The 23,086-nt window shown below is 35.2% G+C and overlaps 1 protein-coding gene across 8 annotated transcripts in view; it reads right to left on the bottom strand.

Annotated features, from left to right (window-relative positions):
- Positions 1–23,086, bottom strand: part of HFM1 (helicase for meiosis 1) — a 115,541-nt gene that overhangs the window by 90,405 nt on the left and 2,050 nt on the right. For 3 of the 8 annotated variants that reach the window (XR_004383795.1, XM_032867109.1, XM_032867106.1), the window contains exons 2-6: positions 21,929–22,026; positions 17,396–17,508; positions 15,868–16,180; positions 8,380–8,645; positions 7,901–7,948 (exon numbers count right to left, since the gene is read on the bottom strand). Coding sequence is in view for 6 of the 8 variants with exons in the window: in XM_032867109.1 (XP_032723000.1) it covers positions 7,901–7,948; positions 8,380–8,645; positions 15,868–16,180; positions 17,396–17,508; positions 21,929–21,999 (811 nt within the window). In the remaining 2 variants the exon portion in view is untranslated. Of the gene's footprint in view, positions 1–7,900; positions 7,949–8,379; positions 8,646–15,867; positions 16,181–17,395; positions 17,509–21,928; positions 22,027–23,086 lie in introns of those variants that run through there. The other 5 variants (XM_032867108.1, XM_032867107.1, XM_032867110.1 and 2 more) reach the window with 5 other exon arrangements.

Here is a 23,086-nt window from a genome sequence, read left to right on the forward strand (position 1 = left end):
AAAAATTCAATTAATCAATATTAACTTTGATAATATTTAATGATGAGGCTTTAATACTTGCTGTTTTAACATCATAAGAAAGGAATTAATAGATATAGAGGGAGTGACCAATATGGCAACAAAAGAGGCTCCTGAACCTTCCCTCCTCCCACAGATGCACCAAACATATAGTTACACATGGAGCAATTCGAAGAAAAATCCAGAAATTAGTTAAGTGACTCCTACACACTGGGTGAATGAAAATGCCCACAATGAAATGGGTAGGAAAGGCTGAGACAACTCTTACCCTAACTCCCATCTTTGGCAAAGCACCATACAAACGGAAACTCCCAACTCCCAGCTTCTCCCAGCAAAGACTTTGGATCACACATCTAGAGCTCCCACCCACAGGATAAGCCCCCAACACCCAACTCTGTAAGCCAACAGGGTTTGCAACCATGAGAACCACAGGACTATAGCAAACAAATAAGCAGTTCTTAAATGGGCACAGGAACAACTCCTCTTCCTCTGCAGATATACTCAGGGCAGAGGGAGCAGCAAAAATGTTCATTTCCAGTTTCTACTTTCTCGCTACTACCTCAGGTTCTGGCTTTCAATCAGCCTGCACCTACGTGCTAATTACAACCCTCCCCTTTGGGACACTGATACATTTTAGCTCAACTACTAGAAGCCACTAAGAACAAAGACAGTGAGTTGGGCAATCAGAAAGGTTTGAAAGGGAACTATGAGTTTGGGTTAAGTTAATTGATGAGGCTCATCTCCTAAGAACAGCCTGTCAATATTGGGAGAGGTGGATATTTTATCAAATGTGTAGAAACCAGCATAGAGGTTAAGAAAAATGAAGAAATAGGAATATGTTCCATATAAAAGAACAAGATAAATCTCCAGAAACCAAACTTAACAAAACAGAGATAAGTGATTTATCCAGTAGTTTAAGAGAATACATAAAAATGCTCACCAAGGTCAGGAAAGCAATGCATAAACAAAGTAAGAATTTCAACAAAGTCATAGAAGATATAAAAAAAGTACCAAAGAGAAATCACAAGGATTCAAAATCAGACAGATCAAACAGAAGAAAGAATCAATGAACTCAAAGACAGGGCAATGGAATTAATCCGGTCAGAGGAGAAAAATGAAAAAAGAATGAAAAAAAAAAAATGAAGATAGTTTAAGGGGCTTATTTTACACTGATACCAAAGCCAGGTAAGGATACTACAATAAAAAGAAAACTACAGGCCAATATTCCTAGTGAATAAAGATGCAAAAATCCTCTACAAAATATTAACAAACCAAATTCAACAGTGTATTAAAAGGGTCACAACCACATGATCAAATGGAATTTATTTCTGGAATAGAAAGAAGTTCAATGTCCACAAATAAATCAACATGGTACGCCCATATTAAAAAGTTAAAGATCAGGAGTGCCCAGCTGGCTCAGTCAGAAGAGCATGTGACTCCTGATCTTAGGGTCATGAGTTCAAGCCCCACATTGGGCACAGAGCTTACTTTAAAAAAAAAAAAAAAAAAAAAAAAAGTTAAAGATAAAAATCGTATGATCGGGGCACCTGGGTGGCTTAGCTCGTTAAGCATCTGCCTTTGGCTCAGGTCATGATCCTGGAGTCCTAGGATCAAGTCCCATATCCGGCTGCCTGCTCAGTGGGGAGTCTGCTTCTCCTTCTGCCCTTCACCCTGCTTGTGCTCTTTCTCTCTCTCTCTCAAATAAGTAAATAAAATCTTAAAAAAAAAATCATATGGTCATCTCAATAGATGTAGAAAAAGCATTTAACAAATACAGTATCCTTTCATGATAAGAACGCTCCAGAAATTGGCTAAAGAAGGAATGTCCTTCAATATAATAAAAGCCATTTATGACAAGCCCACAGCTAACATCATATTCAATGGCAAAAAGCTGAAAGCTTTTGTCTAAGATTGGAAAGAGACAAGGATGCCCACCTTTCACTACTTTTAATAGTAGTGGAAATCCTAACCAGAGAAATTAGGCAAGAAAGAGATATAAAAGGTATCCAAATTGAAAAGAAGAAGTAAAGCGGTCTCTATTCATAGATGACATCATATTATATATAGAAAAAACTAGAGACGACACTATAAAACTGTTAGAATAAACAAATTCAGTAAGGTTGCAGGGTACAAAATCAATATACAAAAATCAGTTGCATTTCCGCGCACTAACAACAAAATATCAAAAAGAAATGAAGAAAACAATCCTATTTACAATAGCATCAAAAAATAAAATACTAAGGAATAAAGCTAACCATCCCATTTACAATAGCATTAAAAATAAAATACTTATGAATAAATTTAACCCTTAACTATAAAACAGTGATGAAAGAAACTGAAGACACAAATAAATGGAAGGATATTCAAAAATCAATTCAAAGTGAATTAACCAATTGAATATAAGACCTGAAATCCTAAAACTCCTAGAAGAAAACATAGGGAATAAACTTCCCTACACTAGTCTTAGCAATTTTTTTTTAGATTTAAAACCAAAGGCAAAGGCAACAAATGTGAAAATAAACAAGTATACTACTTCAAACTAAAAAGCTTCTGCACAGCAGAGGAAGCCAGCAATAAAATGAAAAAGCAGCCTATGGATAAAATATTCGTAAACCATATGTATGATAAGGGGTTAATATCCAAAATACACAAGAACTCATACAACTCAATAGAAAAAAACAAATAACCTAATTTAAAAATGGTCAAAGGCCTGAACAATTTTCCAAAGAAGACACAAATGAAGACACAAATGGCCAACAGTAAATAAAAAGTGCTCAACATCACGAATCATCAGGGAAATGCAAATTGAAACCACAATGAGAGATCACCTCACACCTATTAGGATGCCATTTACCAAAAAGACAAAAAATAATGCAGTGAGGATGTGGAGAAAAGAGAACACTTGTAAACTGTAGATAGGAATGTAAAGGGGTACAGCCATTATGGAAAACAGTATGGAGGTTCCTTCAAAACTTAAAAATAGAACTATCTTATGATCCAGCAATTTCACTTTTGGGTACACATTCAATGTGGGGCTTGAACTCACAAGCCTAAGATTAAGACCTAGATGAAATCAAGAGTCAGACACTTAACAGACTGAGCCACCAGGTGCCCTTAGGGCACATATTCAAAGGAAGCAAAATCAGTATCTCAAACAGAAAACTATAATCCCATGTTCACTGCAGCATTATTCATAATAACCAAGATTTGGAAATAATCTTAAGTGTCTGCAAAGAGACAAATGGATAAAGAAAATGTGATGTACATATATTTTATATATATATATTTAATAAATATACATATCACACACTTATACACACATGCCTACACACACAATAAAATACTATTCAGCCTTAAAAAGGAAGGGAATTCTGCCTTTTTTGACAAATTGGATGAACCTGAAGACCATTAGGCAAAATGAATTAAGCCAGAAAGAGAAAGACAAATACTGCATAGTATCACTTATAAGTGGACTCAAAAAAGCACAAAAGATCAAACTCATAGAAACAGAGAATAGAATGGTGGTTGACAGGGGCTGGGGACATGGGAGAAATAGAAAAAGGCTAATAAGAAGGTATAAACTTTCAGCTGTAAGATTAATAAGGTGAGGCTCTAATGTATGACATGGTGACTAGAGCTGATAGCACTGACTTATATAATTTAAAAAAGTAAATATGGAAGATGATGGAGGGTGGAAACTAACTTGATGGTGGCACCTATTATAATGCATACATATGTCAAACCATCATATCGTACATGTGATACAGCATATCAAGTGTACTACTTCAAACTAAACAGTTTGTCAATTTAGACAAACTAAATATATTTGTTAATCACACATCAATAAAGTCAGGAGGGGGGAGAAATTATTACAGTCCCCAGTAACAGTCCATATTCTGAAAAAAATGTCCCGGTGCAGAAACAAGGTTTATATAAGGGTTATAATTTGACAATTAAAATTTGACTATTAAATCTGATGGAAAAATGTAGAAAGTTGCATATTTGCCAGTATATCAAAACTAAGTGTACACTTTATCTTTTTCAGAGTAGTGTTTTCTTATTCATGTTGACTAGGCAATTTTTATATCTCCTTTAAAGTTCTCAATTTCACTTTTTAACTTTTCACTTTTAACTGTTTTAACTTTTCAACTTTAGTTGCCTTTCATTAGCTGAGATGTGTTTCTGGTCACCTAACCCTGAATCCCTTTGTTTTCAATAATTTGGTTGTACTGAGTGGTGGATTTAATTGCAATTAACAGCATATTGGCTCTACAAGAACTTAAACTGTCCTTCCTCTGTAAGAAAACTAAAAAATATTAATAGATATGAAGACTAAACTGTCCCCTCTCCAAGGTGAGAGTCTACTGTCAGCTTGGGAGATACTTGTACTTACGTGGTATTCTCAGTCTGAGTCACATCTATCAACTACATCTATTAAATACTATATGCAAAATACGTTACTGGATTTAGAAAGCTGTGGGAAGCTATAAAAAAAGAAGAGTTCTTACAATGGAGGCTGTTATAATCTATTAAGAAACATAAAACATAATATATCTGAGAATACAAATACACAGTTATTCCAGCAATTTTATTTTTATGAACATATATACAAAAATTGATGGACTGTAGTAAGTGATCTTGTTAAAAGGTTAAATGAGAACATATTACTTCTCTGCTCATTTGCCCACTTTCTCTCAAAGCATACGACTACAAGGCCTTACATGATCTTTGGTCTCCCCTCCATCTTTGTGATTCTGATCTCAGGTCCTACTACTCTCGCCTCTGACTAATCCCTTCTAGCTGTATTGGACTCCTTTCTGTTCTTCAAAAACACCAGCCATGTTCCTGCTGTTAAGGCCTTCCCTCTGCCTAGACTGCTTCCCTCCTTATTTCCTTGGCTCTTTCACTTCCTTCAATTGTTTACATCTCTCCTTCTCAAGAAGACCTACCCAAATTACTCTACTTAATTCTAATCTTGAGCCCTCAATTCCAGCATCCCCAATTTCATCTTCTTTACTCAGTTTCACTTTTTCATTTTCCAAATTACTCATTGCCTTCTAACATACTATATGACTTATTTATACACTGTTAGAATTGTTCAGATCTGTCTTCTCCCCCAACCCCATCCCAAGAATGAATGTTAACCCCTCAAGGCAAGGATTCATTATCTGTTTTCTTAACTGACATGTTCCAAATACCTAGAACAGTGCCTGGCTCATAGTAAGCATTCAATTAATATAGGTTTGAGTTTATTAAATCAAGCAGATAATATGCAAATCTTCATTTTATTTTTACTTATACAGAGTATCAGAATATTTGTGCCAAAACAAAAGTGTAATTTTGAGTTTGTCAATCCATCAAGCTTTTGAAAGAATCTCATTTTTCCTTCAAAATATGTTTCTTCCGATAAAATATTTATTTGTAACAAGTCCACAAGTGGGCCATCATGCTGGTTTTTCTCTCATTAGGTAGTTCCACATCAATTTACATTCACAAAAATGAATCTTTGATTCAGAGTATAGAATTAGTTTTCCAGCTCATGAGAAAACTGAACTACTAACATCATTTATCATTACTATAAACACTTAATATCAAATTTCTCCTTTTGTTCAACAAACTCTCAGCAGTGTCACTGCAATTATATGTTATAACAGGTAGGAAAATGTCTGCAGAATTGAAAATTGTAAGACTACTATAGCAAAATCAATCTGAGCAAACTTTTATTGTCCTAAGGATTCAAATATAATAAAATATTATAAAAGAATTAGAAAATATGCTGTGTCCTAGTAATTCCAAAACTCTTAAATTATCATGAAAAGCATTTAGTCTTCCACTTTAAATACATACTTAGAAATAATAAAAAATAGTTCTGTGGTTTTGACCACAAATGAACTTTTTGAACAACAAATCAATGCAACAAGAGTATGCAGTATTTTTAACTAACAGAGACCTAAACAATAGATACATTTCAGCTGAGCTAATATAGCATTAATATCTTTAAAACACTTTAAAACACTTCATTGGGGTACCTGGGTGGCTCAGTGGGTTAAAGCCTCTGCCTTCGGCTCGGGTAATGGTCTCGGGGCCCAGGAATCGAGCCCCGCGCTGGGCTCTCTGCTCAGCTGCTCAGCAGGGAGCCTGCTTCCCTTCCCCTCTCTGCCTGCCTCTCTGCCTACTTGTGATCTCTGTCAAATGAATAAATTAAAAAGTGTTTTTTAAAAAAAAAAGATCTTTAAAATGCTTCAAAATTTACTGTCATATTATGGCAAGTTGCACTAAGGATAAGAAGACTTTCTCATCATACACATAATGAAACTAACTTTTACCTGTTTAAGACTAACATATTTCCTATGTTCCAACCATATTTAGATCACCAGAGAGAAGAAAGCACAGTAGGATTGAGACACCATGCTGAACAGAAACACTAAAAGCTGACTATATCTGAAGTTATGATATATCATGTAAAATCCTTTATTGTTCTCTTCCCCCATTCTAACTTAGTTCAGTTATCTGCATTGCAGGAATATTTTCATGATTGGTCAGGCAAATATGTTTTTTTAGAGATTTTATTTATTTGTCAGAAAGAGGGAGAACTGCAGGCAGAAACAGGCAAAGCAGGCAGAGAGAGAGAAGCAAATTCTCCACTGAGCAAGGAGCCCCATGCCAGACTCAATCCCAGGACCCTGGTCATGACCCAAGCCAAAGACAGATGCTCAACTGACTGAGCCACCCAGGCATCCCAAGTCAGGTAAATATTTTCTAACCATACCTCAGAATGGACTCAGTCCCCTGAGTACCCTGGACTAGAATAATTCTCCCCTAGATTCCTCCAGCTCAGGAGGAATTCATTTACTGTTTTGCCAACTAGACAATAACTTTTGTGGAGTCTGGAGCCTTACCCAGCTTTGAGTCATTAATTCCATATTCCAAAAGCATGGTTTTGATGATATAACTTGACTTGCTCAAAATACTGCATGGTTTCTCCTCATTGTTCGATAAATTAAAAAGCAAACAAACAAAACCTCTTGACCTTGGTATCCAAGGCATTAAATAACCTGATCCTAGGATACCTTTCAATCATTATGTCCTATTACTCCTGTAAGCATAGCTTTTATTTTGGCCAAACTGGAATGCTTGTTCTTTCTAACATATTCCACACTATTTTACCCTCATCTTGGCTCATAGCTACTCTTTTGTCAGAACAACTTCCTTTACCTGCCTTTCAGTATACTTGGAGATAGGAAGATAAACAAGGGATGGCCCTTCCCTTCAAGGAGTTCACAGGTCATAGGGATGGTCACATAATAGTCACAGTTGCTAGATTATAATAAAAAACAACAAGTATACTGTTATAGACATACATAAGATATCAAAAAAGCAAAGACGATGTTATCTCCAGAATGCACGTATATACTCAAAATATTTATACTGGAAATGCCCAGACATGTAAATTATACCATACGTATAAACTGTAAATTTCATTCAAAAAATGCTAGATTTGTAAAAAATATACCCAATCCACAGAATATGCCATTCTCATTTATTTCCCCTACCCATGTTTATCCCAATATACTATACAATATACTATCCTTAGGAAATGATCTGTATCTAAGGAAACATGCTCAGAATGCAGCCAATAATACAAATCTCATTTCTATACTTATCTTGTCACAAGCTCATAACAAGCAGTTCACAAACCGGCACTAGCCTGCCACACTTTGAGCAGCACTGACTCTCACACACACTGAGTCTCTTACACGGCCCAAAAGATGCACTTTCCCCTCTTTTTCATTGTCAATAAAATAAACACAGACACAATAAAATAACATGCTTACAAATTGTGATTTCAAATATAAAGCCGCTATAGTAAAATAAAGGATACGGATTTCTGTGACAGCCTTCAAGGAATCTATATCATTTTCTGTTACTCCTAAAAATAATTCTACATATTTATATAGGTATTTTTAATCTCTTCCATACTAACTGCCTCAATAAAACTAGTATAACTTTTTATTAAGAGCACAGTTAAATATTAGATCATAGTTTATTTCATTTTTTATTTTTTAAAGTAGGCTCCACACCCAACACAGGGCTTGAACTTATGACATTTACTCCAAGAGTCACATGCTCTACCAACTGAGCCAGACAGGCACCCTAGATCATAGTTTAAAAATGCAATAGATTGAGAAATGCAGAAACTGCATTTTTTATTATTTTTTGTATTTATTTTTATTTACTTTTTCTTTTTTTCATTTTTGTATTCTTTACTTTTGTATTTATATTTTTATATTCTTCCTTATGCTGAGAAATACAGACTAGTTTGTTCTATTATAAAACCAACTGAAAAAAGCAAGGAGTTACCTTGAACTTCATGAGGCTGGGATGCAACTGCAAAAGTTGGTGCTTTGAATATCTCTTCCCTGATTTCAGAAGCAGAAAGAGTATTGCTTGCTGTAAACATGTTAATGTCTGAATATTGATGTTTCTGTTTACTACTGCTACATTTCCATGATTCCCCTTTGTTCATTTCTGTTGGGGCAACTTTCACTGAGCCAATAGGAGAGTCCAAGTTTGTACTGTCATTAGAGTTAATACCCTCATGTATATTATCAGATATTTTAAACAATCTGCAAAAAAAAAAAAAAAAAAAGTTTGCCCTTGAACAGCTGCTTAGAAGGGGGAAAACTAGCATAAAATCGGTCCTTTGAAAAATGCCCACAGATTGTGGTTTATTCAAACATAAAATTAAAGCATTCCCCTAAAATACAACTTGACAAATTTACCACTGAATTATGTCTTTTCACTTTTAGAAGGGAAAACTCAAATCCCATTTGTAGAAGCCAACCTCCAAGACCTGTCTCCTGCTAGTCGCATCCTTTTCAAATTAGGACTTTGAGTCAGGACAGAATTACATGACTAGTAGAGTACTGAGGAAGTACAAGTGCATGACTTCCAACGACAGGTCAGAAAAGATACTGTCTCGGGGCGCCTGGGTGGCTCAGTGGGTTAAGCCTCTGCTTTCAGCTCAGGTCATGATCTCAGGGTCCTGGGATCAAGTCCCGCATCGGGCTCTCTGCTCGGCGGGGAGCCTGCTTCCCTCTCTCTCTCTGCCTGCCTCTCTGTCTACTTGTGATCTCTGTCTGTCAAATAAATAAATAAAATCTTAAAAAAAAAAAGAAAAGAAAAGAAAAGATACTGTCTCTTCTGCATGGGCTCTTGGATCATTCACACTTAAAAGACCTATCCACTACATCTTGAGAATACAAAGGCAACTGGATGGAGAGGCCCATGTAGTCAGGTATTGTGGCTTCTTGTCAGGAACAGCAGCAACTTCCCAAACATTATTCAATAATCACTTTAGTATAATACTAAATAAGTATCACTGTCAAGAACACTTTGCAAAGAAGTATTTTCTTTGCAAAGTTCTAGAAAACAAAGGCAATCTTTAGAATTGCAATTTATTATATTGAACTGATCAAAAGTCAACCCATCAAACTAATTTGTTCACCATAGCCCTAAGATATGAAGTGACCATTAAAGTTCCTAATACAGGGATGCCTGGGCGGCGCAGTCGTTTAAACATCCAACTCTTGATTTAGGCTCAGGTCATGATCTCAGGGTCCTCAGATTGAGCCCCATGTAGGGTATGGAGCTTGCTTAAAATTCTCTCTCTCCCTCTCCCTCTGCCCCTTCCAACCCTGCTTGTGCACATATGGATATGTGTACTCTCACCCTCTCTCTCTCAGGAAACAAATAAAATTTGAAAAGTAAATGTCCTAATGTAATATTTGTATCTTACAAAGTTAAGTATTAGGGATGACAGAAGAGATCAGTCTTACAGAATTCTATAAGAAATGACATCCAAACAAGTATTGTGCAAATACAGAACACTTTCTAAATTATTTTTACTATTAATTTTTAATGACATGTTTCCATATAAGAAAACAGGAGTCTTTAAAAACACTATAGAACAAGAAATACACTTTAGAACAAACTATAGGGTTGTTCTATCCTTCAATGCATCCTTCTATCAATGAAGATGGAAAATTAAAAAGCAGATGATTAGCCTTGAATAATATAGTAGAATCTGATTATGAAATGGTATTGAGGATAAGAAAAACAACTTACGCCACAGGATGACTCCTTGCTATCTGCAGTCATATCAGTTAAAAGCATGGACTTTGGAAACAGACAAACTGGGTTTAAATCCAGAGCTCCTCCACTTTCTAGCTGTGTGACTTAGAGTTTAAAATAAGTTTTGTGAACTATAAAAATATTATCCATGTGCTAGTTACCTAAATTCTCTGGACCTCAGATTCTTCCTAGTTCCTCTAGAACTCACACTCCATAAACTCCCCTATGTCCTCAACTTCTTCACTGATTGCTATAATTACTTCCTGGTCTTAACAAAAATATTGCATTGCCCTGAAAAATTCTTGCTTCTTAAAAAACTTAAGTAGAAATTGCTTATTTTTCCACACCAAATGTACTTGAGGATTGAGAGTCTGTGCCTTCTTCATCCAAAATCTGCATCATATTCTTCTGTTCTCTTATAGAAGTATCTCTGCCAACTAGTTATAACACTTTTTAACCCTCCTCATGGCATATATCATATAGCAACATGTGGTCACTTAAGAATCTTTTCCTCTCAATTCCAAATTCTGCCACCATCTCCATTACTTCAACATTCATACAGATAAGCCATTCAAAATCCTCTCCTCTTCATTTCTTAGGCATTCATCTACAGTGGCTTTCTACTTCAAACAATTTCATTCACCTATTCTCTCATCTTAAACACTGTCATTATCCAGAACTGCTCCTCCTCTCAAATCAATCATTCCAATATATCATTCTCTGACCACAGCTTCTTATTCTTTCAGCTTGTTTACACAAGCTACCAATGAAGTAAAAAAACAAATTTACTTTAATGAACCTCTTTATTTTCCCCCAAACTATCTTCCCTTCTCTTTCTCATCTACCTTTAATGGACTTAGATCCCATGGCCTATCTTTTTGACCATTCTTTTACTAATATTCCAAACTCCAATTCCTCTTTATCCTTTTAACATCCTTATCTTGCAAAACCTCAATCCTAGGTGAATCTACCTACTTTTTAAAATAATTGCAGGTGAGCAGGGGAACACTACTGGAAAAAGCAGTTAGGTAGATGACATAACACTCTGAACAATAAAACTGAGAGTCATCATCAGCAAGACTGTAGATACAAGATCAATATACCAAAATCAATTGCTGATGTTTAAACACTTGCAATGTACAATCTGAAAAAAAAAAAAACTTTTTAATTCCATTTATAAAAGCATCAAAAAGAGCAAAATACTCAGAAATAAACTTAACAAAACAAGTTTGACTTGTCCACTGAAAAAGTCACAACATCACTGAGATTAAAGAAAATCTAAACAAATGGAAAGATAACTCATGTTCATAGACTAGAAGACTTAACATTAAGATGGCAATACTCCTCAAGTTGATCTACAGATTCAATACCATTCCCATCAAAATCCCAGCTGACTTCTTTGCAGAAATTTACCAATGTATCACAACATTCATCTGAAAATGCAAAGAACCCAGAGAAGCTTAAAAAAAAAAAATCTTGAAAAAAGGAACAAAGTTGGAGGACTCACACATCCCAATTTAAAACTTTACAACAAAGCTACAGTAATCAAGACAGTGTGGGATATGTACTCATGCAAATACTGGTCAGTGGAATAGAACTGAGAGCCCAGAAATAAGCGTTTATTTAGTAGATAGTTTCCTAGTTAGTATAATAGGAAATATACATTTGGTCTTTGTTCCCAGTACCTGGCACAGAGCTCCTAAAACCCTTGGAATTTTCTGTGGGATAGTAGTGATAAAAAGCATCTTTGTTATTCATGACAAACCCCTTCCAATCATACCTGAGTTTATACTAATGAAGTGACTCTTGCAGGACCCCTAGATAGCTTCAGGATGGGGGTTAACTGCCAGAGAAAAATAAACCCTAATTAGAGAAGGCTGAACTTTCAGCCTCATCTATGATACCCAAGGAAGAAAGAGGAATGGAGATTGAGTTCAATCACCAATGGCCAATGATTTATCAATCATGCATACCTAATAAAACTACCATGAAGGAAAAACCCATATATGACAAGGGGTTCAGAAAGCTTCAGAGGTGAACAGGGGCACCTGGGTGGGTCAGTCAGTTGAGCATTGGACTTTTGATTTTGGCTCAGGTCATTATCTCAGGATTCTGGGATCAAGCTTCATGTCAGGCTCTGCACTCAGCATGGAGTCTGCTTGTCCTTTTCCCTCTGCTCCTCCCCCTGCTCATGCACTCTCTCTCTCTCTAAAATAAATAAATATATAAGACCTTAAAAAAAAATCACAGACCTAAATGTAAGAGCTAAAACTATAAAAATCTTATAAGAAAATGCAGTAGTAAATCTTTATACAACCTTGAATTAAGCAATGATTTCTTGGCTATGACACCAAAAGCCCAAGCAACAAAAGAAAAATTAGATAAACTGGACCTCATCAAAATTTAAAATTGCTGAGGACATTATTAAAAAAGTGAAAAACAACACAGAGAATGGGAGAAATATTAGCAAGTCATACAGCTGATAAGAGACTTTTATCCAGAATATATAAAGAAACTCTTACAACTCAACAATAAAAAGAAAACCCAATTTAAAAAAGGAGGATTTGAATAGATATTACTCCAAAAGTAATACACAACTAGCCAATAATCACATGAAAAGATGCCCAATCTCATAGGTCATTAGGGAAATGCTAATCAGTGAGATGCCACTTCAAACCCACTGGGATGGCTACAACAAAAAAGACGAATAATAACAACTACTGACAAGGACAGAGAAATTGGAACCCTCACATATTGCTTGTAGGATTATAAAGTGGTACAGTTATTTTGGAAAATAATTTGAAAGTTTCTCAAAAAAGTTAAGTATATAGTTACCATATGAGCCAGCAATTCCAATTCTAGGCATAAATCCAAAATAATTGCAAAAATATATTCACACAAAAACTTGTACATGAATGTTCACAGCAACATTAATAATAGTCAAAAAAGTAGAAATAATTCAAATGTCCAACAATTGATAAATGGATAAAATGCTGCACTGTCCACTGAATGGAATATTATTTGACTATAAAACATGAAGTATTGATATACATTGTAATATGGATAAATCTTGAGAACCTTATGCTAAGTGAAAAAAGACAGACACAAAAGGCCAGACATTGTATGATTCCACTTATATGAAAGTCTAGAATAGGCAAATCCACTAAAAACAGAAAGGTAAGTGGTTGCCAGGGGCTGGAGAGAGGGAAGGAGAATGAGGAGTTGGAAAGGGAAGTAATCAATAATGAATACAGTTTCTTTTGGGGAGATGAAAATATTTTAAAATTAGATAGTGGCGATGATTACACAACTCTGTGAATATTCTAAAAACCCATGAATGTACACTTCAGAAGAGTGAATTTTATATGAGTTATATCTCCTTTTTTTTTAAGATTTTATTTATTTATTTGTTTGAGAGAGTAAGGGCAAGTAGGGGGAAGAGTAAAGGGGGAAGGAGAGAATTTCAAGCATTCCATGCTGAGCAAGGAGCCCCAGGCAGAGCTCAATCTCACGACCCTGAAATCATGACCTGAGGCAAAACCAAGAATTGGCACTTAACCAACTGAGCCACCCAGGCACCCTGAGTAGTATCTTAATAGAACTGTTACAAAAAATTCATAGACATCAACCTCAATTGGGCCCTTTAGAGTGTTCAACAAAGTGCTCGCTTCGGCCGCAAATACACTAAAATTAGAGTGTCCAATAAGCCTACCATTATTCTAACTGGATTGCTTTCCCATTTTTAATAATCTCTTCCACTCTTCTCGTACTTCTTCAATATTCCCACTTTTTCCCCTCAAACTCCACAAATGACCTCATCTCTTATGTCACAGAGAAAACAAAACCTATCAGTTAGATCTCTTCTGAATCTTTAAACCCATACATCCAATTCCCTATCTGGACAATTTATAGGTACTCAAACTCAACATGTCCAAATCTGTACTCATCACCTTCCCCCAAACCTGTTCTTCCTTTATAGTTTTCCACATCATGAAAGGGCACTACCATCCTTCATCATTCTGGTTCAAGTCAGAAAACCATGAATCAGGTGTCATATCTAATAATCATTTAGGTGCTACGGGATTTTTATCTCTTAAATCACTCTGAACTCTCTCATTTCTGCTACCACAGTCTACATCAGTCTCCCATTCTCTCTCACCTAGATTAATAAAAACCTTCTAAGTGACCTTTCACAACGTATTTTAGTTCCTTCTAATTCATCATACTGATTGCCAAAATGCACTTTAAATTAAAAAAAAAAATCCAATTTTACTCCTCTACTTAAAATGTAGAATCTTAGGGGCGCCTGGGTGGCTCAGTGGTTTAAAGCTTCTGCCTTCGGCTCAGGTCATGATCCCAGGGTCCTGGGATCGAGCCCCACATCGGGCTCTCTGCTCCACGGGGAGCCTGCTTCCTCCTCTCTCTGCCTGCCTCTCCACCTACTTGTGGTCTCTGTCTCTCAAATAAATAAATAAAATCTTAAAAAAAAAAATAATGTAGAATCTTAGAATTCTAGCTCTCAAACTTTATTGTGCATAACAATCATCTAGAAAAATTGTTAAAAATGACAATTCCTGGGTCCCCTCCCCACCTTTATATAGACTGTGATTCAACAGGCCTAAGGTAAGACTCAGGAACCCAAATTTCTAACAAGTACTTCAGATGATTCTGATATGGTGGGTTCATAGGCCACAGCTTAAGAAACAGTGCCTTAAGAAAAAGCACAAAGTTTATGGCGGCCTACATGATTCTGAATGACTCGACCTCTCCAAACCTTACCTCTCTGCATTCTCTCTGATTTTACACAAAAGGAAATTTTCTAATGGGCCAAGCTCTGTGCTACTTTGGGTCTTTTGCACTTATTATTCTTTCTGCCTAGAGTACTCTCCTTCATTTGCCCTTAGTTTAATTCTATTCCTCCTTAAGGTTAAGTTTTTGTTTTTGTATTTTCTAAGATGTTATTTATTTATTTGAGAGATAGAGAGAAAGTACAAGAGGTTGGAAGTTCAGAGGGAGTAGACTCCCCGCTGAGCAGGGAGCCTGATGCGGGATGTGATCCTGGGACTCTGGGATCATGACCTGAGCCAAAGGCAGATGCTTAACCGACTGAGCCACCCAGGTACCCCAAAGTTAAGTTTAAATACCACTTCATCAAGAAAGCCCTCCCTGATGCTCCAGAACAGATTAGGACCCCATGTGATATGCTGTAACAGCAATTCTCAAAGTACAGTTGAGACTCTTCAGAGAGTATGTAGGATCAAAACAATTTTCATAATATCAGTAAAGCACTGTTTGCTTTTTAAATTTTTTGAGTTTTCATTTATAATATGGTTAAATATTGATAGACATAACCCATATATACAATAACTGTTGAGAATCCTCAGTAATTTTTAAGTGTAAAGGGTCCTTACAGTAAAAAGTTTGAAAAATTTTGAGACCCTTTGCTCTAACTATATACTTCATCAAAATAATTATTATACTATAAAGTACTTAATCAATTATTTTAAATTATTTGTCCTTTCCCCATTAAGTTGTAGCTCTCTGAAGGCAAGAACCTATGACTAGAATCCCAGAGTTAACAGAGCATTTGGTATTTACTAAACCCTATTTGTTGATGTTTTTCTCATTTAGATTCTATCATACTTCATACATTTGGACATACCATAAATGTTCAACTTTATCACTGAATATTCTGTAATTCATTTAATTAATTACCTTTTTCGGAAGGCTGATGTGCTCTCTCCTTTACCTTCTGCAAAATTAAATAATTTTGTATTATCTGGAACACTTTTCTCAGGTATTATTTCAGTGCTAACGTGATTTTTGTATTTCTGAGAAATACCATATGTCAGCTTGCCAGGAACATGTGATAAGTCATTGTTACCTGCTCCTCCTAAATTCAGATCACCTGCTTCATATTTATTTAAGGAAAAGGCAAACTGGAATTTTTGTGTTGGTGAAATATAATTTGTGTTTTCATTAGTTATCTTTAAATTTGATGGTAACATTTTTGGCTTCTCTTCCTGACCTACAGAAATGGAATACATTAATTAATATATGTTCTCCATGAAGATAAATTCTCAAAATGACCATGAAAAATTTTAACAAAAATTTTCAAACAGCTTACAAGGTAAACATGAAAGTTATTCATACACTAACAAGATAATCTATAACACCAAATATGGTTTTGATTGGTACTGTTATTGTATACTATATCACTGAAGGGCACTCAAATTAAGATTCACTGAAATTTGAAATTTACAAAAAACCTACATTATAAAATAGGTTTAATTTCTGACTCACAGAAATAACCATTATTATACCTTTTAAGTATTTTACCAACTACAAATGATATAATTATACAATTAAGAGGATTTGAATATTTACATTACCAATTTACACATAGAAATATAATGAACAATCATATACAATACTGGATTTGATTCAGTATTAAATACATGATGCAATGCTTTTAACTTTGTAGTATTGCTTCTAAAATCAAGATAAAGGAATGCTTTTATCAGGGTGAAAAAATTTTAAAGGTTTCTTTACAGAGATTTTACAGGCATCTTTGAGGGGTTGGGAGGAATCTGCAGGCATTGTTAGGGCTTAAATTTGTTTTACCATCTATGTATATGTATAGTATATATAAGCCTGTGTATACTATGTATTATTTGGTATATATGAGAATATAAATGTAATATATATTTTCATGTATAAAATATACACAAGTTACAAAGGTTAATAAGATAACATATATGAATTACCACCAAATTTGAAAAATCAAAAATTTTATCAACAATATCACATAAGATCACATATACTGTTTGAATATGCTTGTCTTTAACTTTATAAAAATGTTACCAAACTATATAAAATACTCTGCATCTTCTTTTTTTCAAGAATGTGGTTTCCTAAGCCAGAAGATCCTACCTTTAGTAAAAGGCAAGACAAAAACTAAATGGCAATGACAATTTTAATAATAAAAGGAAACAAATTCATGCAACAGTACATGTTTGTGATAGTGTACTGCATACACACAATATGCATATGTATGTATATGTATATATGGAGAAGAAAGATGTTTTTGATTTTAAGATTTGGTGAGCACTATTATGAATAAAGTCTCTATCATTTTATTTCATTAAAATAAAGGAATTAACATTTTAATGTGTTACTAGATTTTTTTACACTGACATGAGCTGCACAGGTTTAACTTCATAACAAGTATGTGATAGTTTACCTAACAGTTTATGACTTCCTATTTCCTCCTCCAATGCCTGAGTATCTGGAATTTCTGAAATCAATGGAGCAGGTGGGAGAAACCAATCCAATGATTTTTCAGTGTCTGGATAACTATATAAAATATAAAAGTGTGAATATATATGTTAATAAAGTTATATCAGAAGCTATTAATTAAACATTACTCAATTACAGACTCTTAGATAAACAACCTATAAATTAATTTTCTATGGTGACTTTGACGTATCTTTATATACAGCAGTGTTCTCAATCTTTTTTCCCTTGTGTGTCATACGATTAATGACACTGCTATGTGAGATATGCTACCTAAATAATGGCTATAACTCCGTCTTTTTTCCTCTAATTCAACAGCTTGTGACAAGAATCTTAAATCTGTTCCAATGTAAAAAAAAAAAATAGTAAATCATTCTTAAACATCAGCATCTTTACTATCAGAAGTAACAAAATACTTACAACACACTTCACAACAGATCATGTGTCATCAGTGTGTAAATGACACCACTACTGGTATTCTCTATTCTCTAGAGTATTCCTAAAATATTATTACAAATTAATGTCCTAATCCAAATACCCTTGATCCAGAACCACCACAGAAAATCCAAGAAACCAGTTGAAAATGATAATCACTTTGTAAACTTAAAGTAGTTTTTGAGAATTTTGCCACCCTGTTGGCACTGTGAACTGTCTCTCCTTATCTTTCAGCTGTGATCCTATTAACATATAAATTTTTAATGTTTCCTTTTCAATAAAAGTTGATTTGTCCTTCATTAGAGCAAAAAAGTATTGGCTGACAGGAAATAAACCTGAGAAGAGCACCACATACACTGTCTATGACAAGTAGCAAGGATTTTTTTTAATGATTTTATTTATTTATTTGAGAGAGAGAATACGAGAGGGAGAGAGAGAGCATGAGAGAGGGGCAGCGATAAAGGGAGGAGCAGACTCCCCACTGAGCAGGGAACATCCCATGCAGGACTCTATCCTGGGACTCCAGGATCATGACCTAAGCCAACGGCAGTCGCTTAACCAACTGAGCCAACCAGGCACCCGCAAGTGGCAAGGATTTTATGGTATTTTTAAATCTTTTTTATTTAGGACTTTAAACTCTAGAAAGTGAAAGACCCAGTCTTTTACACTACTGCCTTTTGTAGCTCCTAACACATAGCTTCCACAGCTATGTTTTCCAAATCAAAAATCTACAACACATTATCTGACAATGTCTGACAGACTATCTGATAATAGGCTAAAGCATTTGAAATTTAGGACTGTCAGAGGGTCCCCAAGAGCACCCCCAGAGCCAATGATTCCCTGGGCTGATTCAAATTCAACATATAGTCCTATTTGTGACTATGAGGCAAAGTCCAGGGGAAACCAGGCACAAGCCTCCAAAGATCCTCTCCCAGTACAGCAACACAGGACATCTTTAATTCCCTCAGCAACAAGCTATACTAGCATGTGTGAAGTGTTGCTAATGAGGGAGCTCATTAGAGACTCAATGCCCAGTGTTTTTACTGGGGACTAATCATGTGGGCATCCCCTGTCTAGTACATACCTAAATTCTAGATTCCCAGAAGAAAAGCAGATAGTCAGCATAAACCTATCTGTATAAACAGTTTAGGCAGTGAGCCATTCCTATCAGTTAATGGTGGGAACTTTCTTAAAGTTCTCACTCTAGCCAAGGGCCATTCGTACAACCAGGGCCTTTTCAAGGACAGTAGTTCAGGCCTGATGTATTAACTATTTTCTACGCAGAGACTATTTCAGAAAATCTAAGAGAGAGATAAAAAGCACACATCTGGGGCGCCTGGGTGGCTCAGTGGGTTAAGCCTCTGCCTTCAGCTCAGGTCATGACCTCAGGGTCCTGGGATTGAGCCCCGCATTGGACTCTCTGCTCAGAAGGGAGCCTGCTTCCCCCCATTCTCTGCCTGCCTCTCTGCCTACTTGTGATCTCTCTCTGTCAAATAAATAAAACCTTAAAAAAAAAAAAAAAGCACACATATAATCTACTATTCAGCATCCCCATAAAAATCAAATCTCCCTTATGACTTCCCTATTTTCCAGAGGCATCATCATTCTCTCAGTCATCCAGAATTCAAATTATAGCAAAATCTTATACCTATATATCCAGACATATACCAGGTCTTACTGCATCTTCTTTATAATGCTTCTTGAATTCATTTCCTTGTATTTCCACTGTCACTATTTCAATCAAAGCTCTAATCAGTTTGGTTAAGAACAATCATGTCTTAACTGGCCTCACTGCCTCTGGCTTTCTCTAACATATTTTACACACTCCTATCACACTGATTCAGAATTGTTTTCATCATAATTACATTCCATTCAAAATACTTCAGTGGCTTCCAAACAATATCAAACGTCCAAATGGCCTTAGGCTATCTTAGAGTTTTAACTCTCCTACTCTACTTACCTTACAGTCCAGCCTAAAGTGAACTATTTGCATACCAAATAGATAACATATTCTGTACCTCATCTTTATTCAAAAATATTTCTTTTACTCTGACTGCCACTGTACATGACCCTATCCTGTATCTACCTATAGAAGTTCCATTGTTTCATTCCTTCATTAATCTATTCAACATTATTTACTGAGAACTACTTTCCAGGAAATATTCTAGACACTAGAGCTTATGTTCATTCAAAATCAAACTTAGATCCTTCCCTCTTCTGGGTGCCTGGGTGGCTCAGTTGGTTGAGCGACTGCCTTCAGCTCAGGTCATGATCCTAGAGTCCTGAGATGGAGTCCTGCATCAGGCTTCCTACTCAGCAGGGAGTCTGGCTCTTCCTCTGACCTTCCCATGCTCATGCTTGCTCTTATTCTCTCTCTCTCTCAAATAAATAAAATCTTTTTTAAAAAGTTTAAAATTGTTCCCTCTTCTTAAGTACTATTTGAACCAATAATATTTATTACAGTCCTATTGTATTATATGTCTGTGTGTAGATAATACATATATTGCATATTATATATAGGTAATAGAAAGATTGAGGATAGATCAGTCTGATACCCTCCCCAAATCATAAACACATAAAGGTTTGTTTCTAGTTCCATTCACATCAATACTACTTAGCACACTGCTTTACATAATAAGACATATCATCAATAAATGTTTGTTGATTCAGTTCCATGGCTTTTAACACATGGTCACGTCCAAGATCCTTATTCTGGCACTTAAAATCCACCACAATCTATCCTCAGTTTACTTTTCTAACTTTATGTCCCACTGTTTCTCCTTTATGAGTCTCCTATTCCACGAAACTTCTCTATACATTATCACCTAAAAATACTGCGAATTGTCCCACCTCCATTATTTCTTGTTGTTAAACTCTGCCTTTGAATTGCCTCTTCTCTCTGCTTATTAGAATTATCAAATCCTTCAAAGTCTCCTGAAGTCTCTCCCCATTACCATAAAGCCTAACCTGATCAGTCTGCACCAGGTCTCCCTCCAAATCTGAAATTTCATTGCATGAATGTACGCTTATCATTTCCTTCACATCTTTTTTTGACTCTGTATTGTTAGAAAGGCAACCATATGTTGCATTTTGCCCAGACCTGTCCTGATTAACACATGTTGTACAAATGGGATGCACTCTTTCACTCTCAAAGTATCCAAGTCTGGATGATGAATTACAGAGTTATGTTACTTATTAATGACCTTTCCATATGTGTTCTTAATCTCCTTAAATACATTTTAAGTTCTTTTGAAGTAAAAGTCTGTTTCATCCTTCTTATATCCTTTTCTGCATTCAATCAATATTTGAAATAATACTTGAATGAATGAAAAAATTAATGAAACAATAAATACTTTACTCAATACTTCCTTTCTTTAAAAAAGGATAATATAGGGTCGCCTGCTGGCTTAGTCAGTGGAACATTCAACTTCTGATCCTGGGCATGTGAGTTCGAGCTCCACACTGGGTGTAGAGATCACTTAAAAATAAAATCTTAAAAAAAAAGAAAAAAGATAATACAATAGAATACATAGAAAACTTAGAATTGAGAAAAATTTACATGTGAAAATCCATAAAAACCTGTATTTAACAGACTATTCTCTGCTCTTATTCCCTCTGGCACCACATCTTTATTTCCACCCCTACTTCCTGCCTACAATGAATCTGCCCATCACACTTGGCCTTTGGCACACTGCCCATTCTGTTTCCAAAAGGTGTCATCACTCCTTGTCCGTTGCTACTGTTTGACCATTACTTCAAGTTTTTACGTTGGACAAAAATAATTTGAACAAACCAGAAATGCAAATACATGAAAGCCAAACAGGCAAGCGTCTACTCTATTTTTTAAGTTATAACATTTAACATGTTAAAATTCAGATACTCCCTTATATCTGAATTCCATGTTTACCAGTTATATACCTGAAAAATCATTTTGTTGACCCCTCATTTTTTATTTGTATATGTCTAGTGAGAAAATTAAAATTCCTTAAAAATCAAAAATCTCTAAAACAATATACTATGTTATCATTCTTTAAGGCAGACTTACTTTTTAGCTTCACCTGGTTTTTCAAAAAACAAAGTATCCAAGGAAAACAACGAGTCATTTGATTTCAGCATTGTTAAAGACTGGACTGTGTCATAAATCTACAAAAATGTAGAAAAAGTAGTTTATATTTTATTCATAAAGCTGTAGAAAAATATTTCTGGATACATAAACTATAATCATTAATTTCCTAGAATAACCACAGACTCTCTTCCCAGCTGCATCTTCAGCAGCTTCCTCCACAGTGCCTCAATATTCAAATACATTATTCTCTATTCTCCACTAATTCTCCACTAATTCATGCATATTCACATCTGTACCCTTCTCCTCATACTGCACCAATGCTTAGAATGTGCTTTCTTCCATTTCTTCTCTACCTGGCAGATCCCTACACATCCTTCATGTATAGGTCAAATGTCATTTCTTCTTCAAAGGCTTCTCTGAGTTTGTCCTGTTCTTCAAGGCAGAATTAATCACTCCTTTTGGGCTCTTAACACTTTGTCCATACCATTATTTTTGATTTAGGATAATGCATTTTATGGTGAACGTGTGTGCCTCTAACAATATGCCAGATACATATACAGAGGTTTGCTTCAAAATAAATGGGGAAAGGTAAGGGGGAATGATAAAATAAGATTGGCAATGAGTTGATAATTGCTAAAGCTATATAATAGGTACATGTAGTTCATTATAACTTTCTGTCAATTTTGTATATATGTTTGAACTTTTCCAAAATAAAAAAATTTTCAAGTTTAACATATATATGTATGTTTACATTCATATTACATAACATGTACATAGAAATGCTTACATTCCTTTTAAAAAAGCCAATTTTTACATTCAGATATGGTACCTAAATATAAAGGATAAAAACATTTAGCATTGGCCACATGGGACTAGAATAAAATTCTAGGGCTGAACAAAGCCTCAACTTTGATAGGAGACTGAAGAACCATTTCTATAGACACATACATTGTTCCATTCACGTTGCCATTCTTTCCCCTGCATATCCACACCACATCCCAATTTTTTTCCTCAATTCTGTAACATGATAGAAAATTCTATATAACAAAACATGAAATAGATGCACAAATCATAAAACATAAGTCACGCTTCTATTTACTCTGTGAATTTACACTGCAAATCTTTCCTTAGGATAGA

The sequence above is a fragment of the Lontra canadensis genome, unplaced genomic scaffold (genome assembly GCF_010015895.1).
Source record: "Lontra canadensis isolate GAN:19392208 unplaced genomic scaffold, GSC_riverotter_1.0 scaffold33, whole genome shotgun sequence".
Classification (NCBI taxonomy): Eukaryota; Metazoa; Chordata; class Mammalia; order Carnivora; family Mustelidae; genus Lontra; species Lontra canadensis.